The sequence below is a fragment of the Lepisosteus platostomus genome, chromosome 14 (genome assembly GCF_059453375.1).
Source record: "Lepisosteus platostomus isolate fLepPlt1 chromosome 14, fLepPlt1.hap1, whole genome shotgun sequence".
Classification (NCBI taxonomy): Eukaryota; Metazoa; Chordata; class Actinopteri; order Semionotiformes; family Lepisosteidae; genus Lepisosteus; species Lepisosteus platostomus.
Genome location: NC_142624.1, coordinates 28598817 through 28610919, shown reverse-complemented (window position 1 = coordinate 28610919; position 12103 = coordinate 28598817). Strand labels below are relative to the sequence as shown.

Sequence of the window (12103 nt, the reverse complement as noted above, 5' to 3'; positions counted from 1 at the left end):
TGTTGTGGAGAGATTGAAAAAATTATTAAATCAATAATGAATGACCAACACACTTCTGGTAAAACGTAAACTGAACAGAATTATAGCAGAAGAGCTTTTATCAGCACTATGTTTGCAATAATATTGATAATTCTAATTGTATTTTATGAGACAAAGATGTCTTTATGCTAAACATGCAATTTCCACAATACTGCCAGGGCATGCTGTGTATTAGTTTTAAAATACATGCAGAACTTACGGACAGGAGCTTTACAAACTATCCTACTGCGTATCGCATTGCAGCTAACATTTCTCCAGATCCCAGTTCTGCTCACAATGACAGCACAGCGGGATTCAGATTCCAGTGGAGAAGTATTATTTTCCCAGTTAGAGAAGCTGAGACTGGTGCCATCAAGCCAGCTGACTGGTTTATCTAGAACAGAAAAAATGCACTTAATGCCGACGCCATTTCACAATCAAAGGGCCTGGGTATGGAGCTTCCACAGATGTGTCTGCTGAGTACCTTTGGAGCCGGGATCAATGCCGAGCCAAACACGGCCAGTGATGATAGGATGCTCTTTGACATATTTGTAAACAAATTCATTCTCTTCCAAATCTTTAATGGTCAGCAGCTGTGAAGACGCATCTAGAAATTAAACATAATTTATAAATGAATGATCCTGAATAGAGAATGGTGTAGAAAATAACTCAATCTGCTTGAAAAATCCCCTGTTACATCAAATAAGGCAACATCAGTTTCCTGTATAATCATCTGCATCAGGCAATGCATGATTCCAAAGTCCAAGGTAAGAGATACCGATGCTTTTTTCTGACTGTTGTGTTTATCATTTGAATTTGGGCTTTGCATAATGCTTAACAGGTCTGGACTACATAGAAGGAATCTACCGTATTCTTGAAGGGTAGCACAAAAGAAAATTAAACATACCAAGTTGCTGACAAATTTGTTTAGCTTCATTCATAGTGTACACTGAGTAGTTGAAGAAGTTTATGTCAAATGCATAGCAGTGGTCTTTGTACTGAATCCAGTTAGATGAGCCACTACTCTGAGGACACCCAGGAGATGAAACAGAAGTCCTTGGATCTGGCTCTGTTACAAAAGTAACAGCACAAATAATATTAAAGCAAACAGAATATTTTCACTTCATTTTAGAAAAAAATAATTAAGACAGAACAATATGATAAATCTTTGGAATGTCCATGTCAATTATATGAAAATGATGCTAAAAATGTTGCCTACTTGGAGTGGTCACACTGTAACAAATAGCTCCTTGTACAACAGTGTCACACTTGGTGCGTTTCCAGAATCCTTTAGTATCCATGAAGACACAGGATCCATTGGAATCTTCTGAATGTTTAAACTCCCATGGCTTGTAATCAAAGTCATTTCCATCAGACCACTCAAAGGATGAGCCACTAGCCTAAGAGAGAAACCAATACCATATCCAAGACACTGTCAAAGATTAAGATGTTGTATTTAAAGTCCGGATGTTTCACTGATAAATATAGAGAAACAATTTGCAAATGAGGAGCAGCTAAATGTACAAAATAAATGCAATTATTCACAGTTTCAACATACAGCAGCTGTGAGCTGCTAAAAAAATTTCATAAATTATGTCAGTAATATATAGTACAGCATGTTAAAATGTGGTGAATCATTTACCATAAAGAAACAGGTGTGTGATACTAATTACTCCAATATTACCTGAAGTTTTAATTTACTAAACCCATCTTCCTGTCTAATACATATGAAAACCCCAATTAAAAAATATCCCAAATAAATGATTACAAAACACATGCCTCTACCACATTATTAGGCTTCTCATGCAGAAGCATTCCAAAACTTAATGACTTCAATGCACTCATAGAGCTTGCCACATACGTCTAGACTGGAAAGGCCGATCCAAAGAGGAAATCCATCCATTCTTGTCAAGTTCTTCAAAAACATATGGTGGGGTTCATCGTGGATACTAGCTAAATGGCTGCCACTTCTCTTGCACTCTTTCAGTGCCTCATGCCAGTTCATTTTCTTCTGTATCACTCTGTAGATGGAGTTTCCATACATCACAGTATCAGGCAATTTATTGTGATACTCCTCTTTCGAGCCTTAAATAAAAGAAACAAAAAACATACAACAAAGTCCTCATGCTGTTTGTTTGGAATACTTGCGTTCTTTTGAATACTGCAACAAATCACTCACTTCTTAAAAAAGCCTCCGTATTCTTATTTGTTCTGACTTGTGTCTGTGCTGTTATAAAGTTCAGATTTTTAATGGAAATCGAAACTACAAGCCTGTAAGATGCTGCTTTTGTCATCTTTCGATAAATCATGTTAAACACACTAATGGAAAACCCTTTTCGAAATTCACCTTTTTCGATCTTGCAGGCAACAATACTTTTCTGCTGGAAAAACGCATGATATGCATAAGGCACTATATCCCAGCTTCCATCATAATGAATTCCAGCAAAGAAGAAGCTATCATTTTGTTGCGGTCGTCCGTCTCTCCAGTTCGAGTACTGAACATAGGTGCCGTCAGACCACTTCATGGACACATCTAGAAAGGAACAACCAACCAAAATGAAGGCCATCAGTGCCATGTTCATATTCTGTATGCAATTGTAACTGCTGCATTTTAAAACACACTCACCATTTGAGTCGAAATATAAACCAAGCCACACCCACTCTACAAGGTCTTTGAAAGGCAGAAGTTGCTCCATCACAAAAGTATTCTCGGTTTCATTCCTTATAATCAAAATGTCGGCATTGGGATCTGAAAGAAAATGGATAAACGGATCTCATCTAGGGTGGCATGGTGGTGCAGTGGTTAGCATTTCTGCCTCACAGCGCTGGGTCTTGGGTTCAGTTCTGAACCTGGTGCACTATCTGCATGGAGTTTATATATTCCCCTCGTGTTCATGTGGGCATTTACATTTTGTAAAATCACAGTAATTGTAAGAACTAAATTTTGTTCCTACAAGTTAAATGCATAGTTGTGTAGTCTGACAGTTCTGAATCTTTCTAAACCTTTCACTTTTAAAACAAAAGTATATGTCTTCTCCAGCCACCATTTTTGTATGGATCAGCAGGGTAAAACTGGAGAACAATGATCCCTTGCTAGCTTCTTAAATACAGTTTATGAAATGACGATCCATACCTAGTTTCTTGCACACTCGATGAATTTCCATTCCATCAAAATCCTCCCATCTTTTTGCAGACAACTGAAATGTGTAGCAGCTGTTTTCAAAAGGAACCCAGTTAGGTCCATTTTTTTTGTGCGGACATTTTGTGACATTTCTTTCAGTTATATTAACAGTCTCATCTGGAAAAATAAAAAAAAACAGTCAGACATTAAGGATAAAAATGAAAGGCTGGAGTAGTGGTAGCTCAGATGGCAAGGGTGTCTAGCTCCTGACTGGAAGGTCCCAGGTTCAATCCTAGGTAGGGGAAGCAATGTAGCTTGCTCTAATTCCTCCCAGACAGCTCCCAGGTCCACTCAGCCTGCTTTCCAAATGAGTATCGGGGGTTAATCCTTCCGGGGGTAATAGGCCGGCTGGAACGTGATGCTGACCACATCACCTCCACCTCCAGTGTTGGATGGTCAAAGACAAATGGTGGTCCTTGCCCCCCATTCTCCCATGGGCTTTTATGCTTTCCCTCATAAATCCTGTACAACTTAATTTTCATTTGTTACTCCTATAAAATTCTTTTATGAATAGCGGCCATTCTTCTGAACTTCCATTTCAAAGTAATTGAGAATCTTTCTATAGAATGTCCCTTTTGTTGGAAAGACAAGTGATTTACAGTGGGAAGGGGGCAGAGATTTAGCTTCCTCATTTTCCAATCCCATAATGAACTAAAGTTGCACACCTTTTCCATGACTTACATAATTCCTTTCCTCAAGTCTTTTTATCACCTAAATTTTGCATAATTCAGAAGTGAACATTTCTTAGCTGTTGTGTGAAAACAAATAATTACAATTCCCTCTATTTATAAATGTTTTACTTGAATTAAAGTTTTAAACCCTATAATTACAATAATAAACACAGAATAGCATAAACATACCGTACACTAAAACATATCTAAACACTGTAGAGAGAAAACCACCATTCAATTAATTTATAAATACTATTACCCTGCACTGCACAATAATTAAAGACAAAATTAAATACATAGTTAATAAGTTACAACAATAAAATCACAACTGAAATACTTCCCTGACAAGATTGCAAAACACTTTTTAAAAAAAGCACCAGTTAATAAGCAGAGGTTTACCACATGTGTGATAAAGCACGGCCACCTGAGTGAACCCTTCATCAGTGGAAAGGGCTTGTTGCAATGCTTGCTCTGTACATAAACTTTCTTTAACTCCAAAATTGTATTATTGGATCTGAGGGAGGCTTTTATGGAAAGTCAAATAAACATATATCAAGTCTTACATAACCCCAGGAGAGGGTGTTGTTTACCCAGATATGCAACTGTATATGAAAGCTGTATGCCCCCTTCTTCCAAAATCAAAAGATACAATGCTCTAGGGATCCAAAACTAAACAACACCCTCTATAAAATACTTGCTTTTAGGAATGTGGCAAATGGCTCCTGAAAGCTGCTCTTCACACTCAGTGGCTTTCCAGAAGCCACCTGTGTCCAAGTAAACACAACCTCCACTGTGTGCTTCCTCAGACCAGCGACTGTACACTGTGTGGCTGCCATCTGACCAGCGGTAGTGGACCCCATTCTAGGAACAAACAGGTAGGAAAGTGTTCAACTATGCCACCAAGAGACCTCATTGACTACACCCATTTAATACTGTGCCCGGATTTAAAAACTGTTAAAAGGATTTTGATCCCGATGCCAAACTGTGACTTGAAATAGATACAAGTAGATAAAATGTTTCTAACTTTAAATTCAAGCTTCCAGGTATGAAATGCAATTTTAGTGCATTCCTCTCATCCTAGAGATAAGGATCTGCACCAGACCTGGTAACATATCAAATACTGTATGCAAAGAAGATTAGGATGCCAGTTTACTAAGATTAATTCCAACAGTATTTTTAAACTACGTTTATTTGCTAGCCAATGCAAATCACTAACAAAAGGTGATCTACAGATTCAATATCATTGCACATTAGGAACTAGTGTATTATAAGAATCATAAGACACTTTACTAGAATTGGAGAGACAAGAAAATGCACTCATACATCTTCACTGAAGAGACCGATCCACAGGGGTTGTGTGTACTGGTTGACTTTCACAGTGAGGTGAGACTGCTGGTAGGTGTCCGAGATGCTCGCCAGCTCCATATTGTACTGTTCGCACTGCTTAAGCGCCTCGTACCATGTGACATTCTTCCAGATAATTCTGAATCTGTGGTCTGCAACATTAACCTCAGTGTCCTGTGTGATTTCTGTCTGAACTGGTTTATCTAAAAAGAAATGAAATGCAACATAGTTAGGTTTTTGTTTTCCCTAATAAATAAAACTAGTTATTAACTTCAGACATTTTCTAAATACTGTATCCTCTAACCACTTTCTGGAGTCTTCTCAAGACAGGCCTGCACAAATAGAACCTGTAGATCCTTTAATCCCTGTGTCTGCTGCATGTACTCAGTAAAGCTTTGCAGAAGAACAATGCGGTCTTTTCAAGTCTAATCTTTTTTATGCAACTGTGTTTTATGTGGCATTGGATTCATTTTATTGTGTTTTGTGAATTTAAGTCAACTTGAACAAAAACAAAACCAGATCAGTTTATGTGGATAATTATTCTTCTAACGCCTCAGAAACCTGCCAGAGCACATAAGTTAATTTAATAATGCTTTGATCTGAATAACATCAGGAAGCCCTACTTGGCACTGTAACTGCAAGATAATGGTTTTTAACCTTTAGGATAGAAAAATATTCTTCATCTTCATCTAATACTTCTTTCTTCATCCTCATCATTTAAGTGCTTTGAGAAGCCACCTTTAAAGGCACTATAGAAAATAGTGTTTATTACTATGTACCTGTGTAAAATTGGCATGCTGTCATATACTGCGCATCATTGCAAGCAGTGAAATCCCAGGTCCCCACAAAAGTTGAACGGGCATCATTGAGGACATATACACACACACTGTCTGGGTTGCGAGGCTACAATGAAAAAACAGAAGTTATTTATAATCGTAGTATTTAATGCCTCATTAAGGAACCCTATATCATTTTTCTTTACGTAACATCCATCCAATTTTCTAATTGCTTCATGCAATTCAGGGTCACAAGGGAGCTGGAACCTAGTCCGGCAAGCAACAGGCGCAAGGCAGGGTACACCCTAAACGGGATGCCAGGCCATTACAGGGTACACTCACAGACACAGACACAAACACACCAGGGCCAATTTTCCCAGAAGCCAGAAGCCTCACCCTAACCAACCAGTATGTCTTTGTACTGTGCACCTGGAGGAAACCCATGTGAACATGGGGAGAACATACAAACTCCACACAGAGAGCACCCCAGGTCTGGAATTGAACCCAGGGTCCCAGTGCTACAAGGCAGCAATGCTCACCACTGTGCCACCATATATCATTTGAATGACATAAACACTTCAATGAAGACCTGTGTTCTGAGATCTACAGACAAAATGAAGGGGGGATTCAACTTGCATCGATCTTAATTCGCCGTTGGTTTCGATGAAGCAGGGGGTGGAAATTGACATATGTGACTGGGGAATTATCAGTCCACCGGAGAGAAGTACGCGTCATCTTCAAGCCAACCCACACTTTACTTTGCAGGCCGTACAGTAATGAGGTAACAAAATCTGCGAACAGAAACGGAGCACAGATGGAGAAAAAAAAAGTGTCAGTTCAAAGAACTGCAGAGTAAGCTCTTGATACTTAGTGTAGCTAACTCTTTCTTTGTATAGAACATGTATGAATCTCCTATAGTGCACAAACCTTACTGTCATTAAACACTGTTTCTTCACTCTCTCTGAATTTCAAATCTACAAGAATGCACTAAAGCATACAGCAATTTAGCACCCCAGATGTGGTTTAAAAACAAAGAATAAAATATTTTATAATGGTAGTATTATACAAATAAAGTATGATTCACAGCATGTATTACCTAGGACGCTATTTCTTGTACTGTATAAGCTATTGTACTTCCAAAGTGGAAGAAGGAAGATGACCTTTGCGCTCAGTTTAAAGAATACTGCATCTTCCCCCTTTTCAGATATAACGTTTGTTAGATGAACCCACCTTGTTCGGCTTGACTTGAGATGCTTGGAAGTGTTCCACCAAGTGACGTGCACAATTCATTTGCTTTTTCAAATGTCAGGTAACGGGGTTTAATTGTAGTGTAACACTACAAATGAAAATTAAATATTATACTTTCTTTTCTTTCTTATTTTCACCTTGCACATCCTGAATTTCCATTTTTGTTGTTACTCCATTATCTCCACAGCACTTTAGCAAACTCATAAATACCAGTGATGTCTCTATTGTCTTTTAGTTTTAATGTTTCCTCCGAGATTGTATTCTGATAATTAGAATTCAAGAAACACATTACAAAAATGAAAAGTCTTAAAAGTCTAAACATCAACATTCTTATATTTATATATTTAAGCCACAACTGTAAATAACACAATAAATTAAAAATAACTTAATTGTGGAATGTAAAGTTGTCAGAACAGTCCAATACATGGGTTGTTGATAATTTCACTTTTAAGAACCTCATTGATTTTTGGCCTGCATGGGAATGGCATTTTCTAGAACAAAAATGTTTGCAGAGTGAAGTCCAAATTGAAGGTTCAGGACTGATTTTGTTTAGGGTAGGGGGAATCACAGCTGCTAAAACTGTAATGGAAGAACTGGAAATGTAAACAGAAAATTAAAACATTAAAACTGACCATTAAAAGCTCTCTTCATATTTAAAATGAAACTTTATTTCCTGTTCTGCAGCTGTGTATCATTGTGACAATTACCTTTTCTCCAAGAGAAAGAGAATTATTTGGGCACGTCTTGTTAGAATGTCCCAGTGGGCCAGTCTCCATCACTGTTGAGTTGATTTTTTGACACACAAAAGGCAGGGGAAGCTCACAGTTATGTCCCATAATACCTGGAGATCACAGTACGAAGGAATCAGCTGTTACCATGTACATTTAAGTAAATGTAAAATGTTTAAAGTCTTTTTGAAAATGCAGTGTACTGAACAATTGTTCAGAAAAAGGCTTGGTTCTGCTTTAACATTTTTGCAACTGTGCAAATTCAAATAAAACTAACAGCATTACAGCATTTTTTTAAAAAAAATAGCTAATATTAATCACAGAATTACTAAACTAATATTTTTATTTACCTGGAAACATGGATTGTGGAGTCATAAAAGTACACGTGCCCAGAAAAGGCGGCATAAAAGGATAAATTCTCCCATGAGGAAACCTGCGAGAGAAAATGGGCATTTCCATAATCAGTTAAATTATCAGTTTCTCCTTTTAATCAGCATTGAATTTCTAATTTAAATGTTTTTGATGAAAACATAGAAATGAAATAAAAACAAAATCAGAATACTTGCACACTGTGACAAAAGATTTTGTTTTACAGATGCAGAAAAACTGATATCTATGCCAAAACAGATCATTAACACTCTGGGCACAGTGCATAGAAATAGCGTTGTGTGAAACTATTACAAAGCCTTAAAATGTTACCAGCGCACCTGACTATGTGCAACCAGCACAGGCATGTGATTGGCTAACTACTGTTGCCAAGGATTGTTTCATCTAAACCATCTGCCAGGCAGTTAAGTAATTGAAAGGTGCTCTAATGATTGGTCGACTAAGCATACCTGTTAGATGTTGATCCATTAAAATTATTCTTGATTGATTAATCTATCCTGTATAATGTGGCCAAAAAATCCATAATGGCTACATTCTGTTAATTGGTTCTCCCCTTTCCACCCTGCAGCAACACCTTTTCTGCTTCCTTCTTTTCAGCACATCCTCATAGGACTCCAATAGAAGGAAGCAAAACAGGGCAATTGGATTCTCAATTATTAGGAGTTTGCCGAGTTCTCAGTTACATAATTAAGTCCTTAACTCCCACACAAATGGGATTCGTTTGAGCCGTTTTCAGTTCCTAAATTTATTTTAAAAAAGAGTTGTCTTCTTTTACACATCTAAGTTACGATCTCCAACATCTAAGAAGAAAGGTTGCATAGGTACGGATCAACCAATAATTAATTTAACTAAGATTTACTTAAGTTTCTTTGATGCGTCTTAAATTGTTGTCAACTAGTCTTCTAAATTTTATAACTAGCAGACTTACCCTATGGGATAGACGTGCTCAGCATCACGCATATTCACCCACCAACGCTGCCGGATATTTCTAGAAATCTTAAATAAAAATATATAGAAATGCAATAAGCACAAAATCCAAATATACATGTTATAACTGTATACAGACCCTTCTTAAGAGTACAGAAGGTGTATTGGCACTAAACCTCTGAGAATTAGTTGATGGTCAATATACAGGATCTCAAAGGTTTCATTAAAAAAACAAGTATAATTAAAGAAAAACATCACAGTTAAAGTAGAGATTATTATTATTGTTGTATTATGTTGTAGCAGTCATAGTGGCTGCAGTACCTATTTTTATTAGTATGGAAATAGACTGTAAATATCTCTACAGTATTTTTAAAGAATATAGAATCTAAGAGCAGAATTTTTCTTAACTACCTAATAAATGTCTGTAAAAAAGTTACCTCTGAAGTAAAAGTAAGCAATTTTAAGAAATGCCTCCTATTTTACACTGCTGTGATATTTGTTTCAGTGTTAATACCTCAGACAGCTTTTCATTTATTTTTATTGCTGCATTGAAAGTCTGTGGAGCTGCCAGCTTGCTTTCGTTGGTTTTGCAATATAATTGAGCTTCATCATAGGACAGAACTGTATCATTCACAAACCAGAATTCATCTCCGTCAATAAATATTGATGTTTCATGATGTCCTCCTGCAAAAATTATACACAACACATAAACAAGGGGACCATTCAATTAACATAAAATGCATTTTCAAAGATTAGTTAACCTAACCAAAACAAAAACGTATTTTTGTTCACTTCTGCTATTCAGATCTCATTTACCTCCAATATGCAACCTTTTGTAGGCAACACAAATCATACTCTTGTACTGTATACTATAAAGTCAATCCCCCCTACCTGAGTGATCAACCCTTTCAAACTGAAACTCAAACTACTACTATTTATCTCCTGTTTTACAAACAATGTCAGATGAAAAATTACAGTGCTCAAGCGCTTAATATATTAACTACTGTTCTTTGCAGATGAAGACAGCAACATGCCTGATAAGTTAATTCATGGAAAAAAAATTACATTATGCTTAAGTCAAATAATTTCCTTACTTGATTTTCTGTGAAATGAAGCCCACTGACAAAGTAGTTCGGACTAAAGCAGACTATGATTTGATATAAAATGTTGTTGTTGCAGCTGCTATGCTGATATTACTAATAGAATTTTGCTAACTTAAGAGTTTCCATAGTGTCTGTATTCTCTTATCTATTTTTGAATTTTAGGGAAGTGTACTTGCACAGTTAAGCAATCTCCTTACTACTGAATTTACGACAGTGGAACTACAATATGAACTCCCTTCCCCAGTATAAACTTACCAGGATTAAACCACTCTGGAGTCTTTGGCTTCACACCTGTGAATATTAAAAATGAACAGATAAAATACAACAAACAAGGCTATTTTAAACAAGCATCCTAGAATTTTTTCTTGGCAATCATGTGTTATGCTTACTTAGGACTTGAGATTTTGGACTTTTTATTTTATTTTTGTTAATTAAGCAATTAGCAATTAATTTCACTTTTGATATGTTTGTGGTTGAAATCAATGACGGGAATAGAGCAGAGGGAGATATTGTAAGTAGATCCATCCAGACTAGTTCTTGTTATCACTCTTCTACAATAAGCAGCCAAACACCAAGCCACTTCTTCTTAAGGTGGTGCAACTTTTTATTAATAATCAATCATAACTCTATCACGTTGAGATCATTCTGATAATATCACCATGGTTGTTTTTTACTAGATTCTCTTTGATTCTCTCCTCACCTTATAACATTCGGTGTAGAAAAGCCAATTATATGTAGCCTAAATTGCAATGCAAACATAATAATAACCCCATTTTCACTCTAATATGCCCTGTTTTGCCAAGTCATCTGCCTCTCTTTATGCTGTGAGGCCAGAATACAAATTGCAGGGCTTTGGTGTCAACTAGAGGTCAAACACAGCTCTTGCTGACAAAACCCATTCTTTCAGGCACCTAGCCAGCAAACATCGGTCATTTGTGCCAGAGCTTTCTCAGTGAACTCCACCAACCCTTTGTCACCCTCCTGTCCTGGCAGTGCTTAACGGATTGTGCCATATACTCTCAGAACTTCCAACCAGAGCTGGAAACAGAACTCTTTGAGCTACCAGAGCTAAAAGAATCTTCCTGTACTCCAAGAGACTACTAATTGAGTGGTGCATGCTAAAGACTGATGAGATGTTTTTGAACACTCTGAGAACAAATGATATGTAAAAGTCACGGAAGAGCCAAACTTTTAAATATAAATCAAAAGATTTAGGATTTTTGTGTACTGACAAATGTGACCCACTTTTAACCAATCCATTCACCTCTTGGTATCTGACATATCCACTCGAGTTTGGCATCACAATTGAAGGGATGTGCATAAAAATCCTTAGTCACAAAATCGTGAAACAGAATCATGAAGAAAGGCGTAAGTGTTCTCTTCTGTGTCTATTGGAAAAGATAGGATAAAACTGTGAATTAGAAAACGTTAAAGTAGAATTTTAATTAGCAATTTAGTCAAATAAGTGCATGTCAAAATGTTAATACAGTATATGCCAGATAATGTTTCTCCAGAAATAAAAAAAACAACTTAATTGCTGCACAGGTTTAAAAATCGACTCCTTGTTGTACCTATATAACCTATAATGTTGTTATATTCCCTCCTTGTCTCAAACATTACAGTTAAAGTATGTACACAATTAGATTTGATTTATATTATATAACATATTTAAGTAGCAATAAGTTTTTCTCCTGTTATTTTATTAATTTGCTTAGAAGAT

At 36.6% G+C, this 12103-nt stretch overlaps 1 protein-coding gene across 1 annotated transcript in view; it reads right to left on the bottom strand.

Moving 5' to 3' along the window:
- The window catches only part of ly75 (lymphocyte antigen 75), a 35666-nt gene that overhangs the window by 2286 nt on the left and 21277 nt on the right, over positions 1 to 12103 (bottom strand). Inside the window, exons 16-34 of the mRNA XM_088605478.1 lie at positions 11648 to 11771; positions 10639 to 10674; positions 9795 to 9964; positions 9282 to 9349; positions 8317 to 8399; positions 7946 to 8079; positions 7221 to 7326; positions 6627 to 6781; positions 5994 to 6117; positions 5194 to 5417; positions 4569 to 4731; positions 3152 to 3316; positions 2645 to 2767; positions 2366 to 2551; positions 1880 to 2103; positions 1238 to 1418; positions 926 to 1087; positions 503 to 625; positions 239 to 412 (exon numbers count right to left, since the gene is read on the bottom strand). Of these exons, the coding sequence (XP_088461604.1) occupies positions 239 to 412; positions 503 to 625; positions 926 to 1087; positions 1238 to 1418; positions 1880 to 2103; positions 2366 to 2551; positions 2645 to 2767; positions 3152 to 3316; positions 4569 to 4731; positions 5194 to 5417; positions 5994 to 6117; positions 6627 to 6781; positions 7221 to 7326; positions 7946 to 8079; positions 8317 to 8399; positions 9282 to 9349; positions 9795 to 9964; positions 10639 to 10674; positions 11648 to 11771 (2725 nt within the window). The remainder of the gene's footprint in view (positions 1 to 238; positions 413 to 502; positions 626 to 925; positions 1088 to 1237; positions 1419 to 1879; positions 2104 to 2365; positions 2552 to 2644; positions 2768 to 3151; positions 3317 to 4568; positions 4732 to 5193; positions 5418 to 5993; positions 6118 to 6626; positions 6782 to 7220; positions 7327 to 7945; positions 8080 to 8316; positions 8400 to 9281; positions 9350 to 9794; positions 9965 to 10638; positions 10675 to 11647; positions 11772 to 12103) is intronic.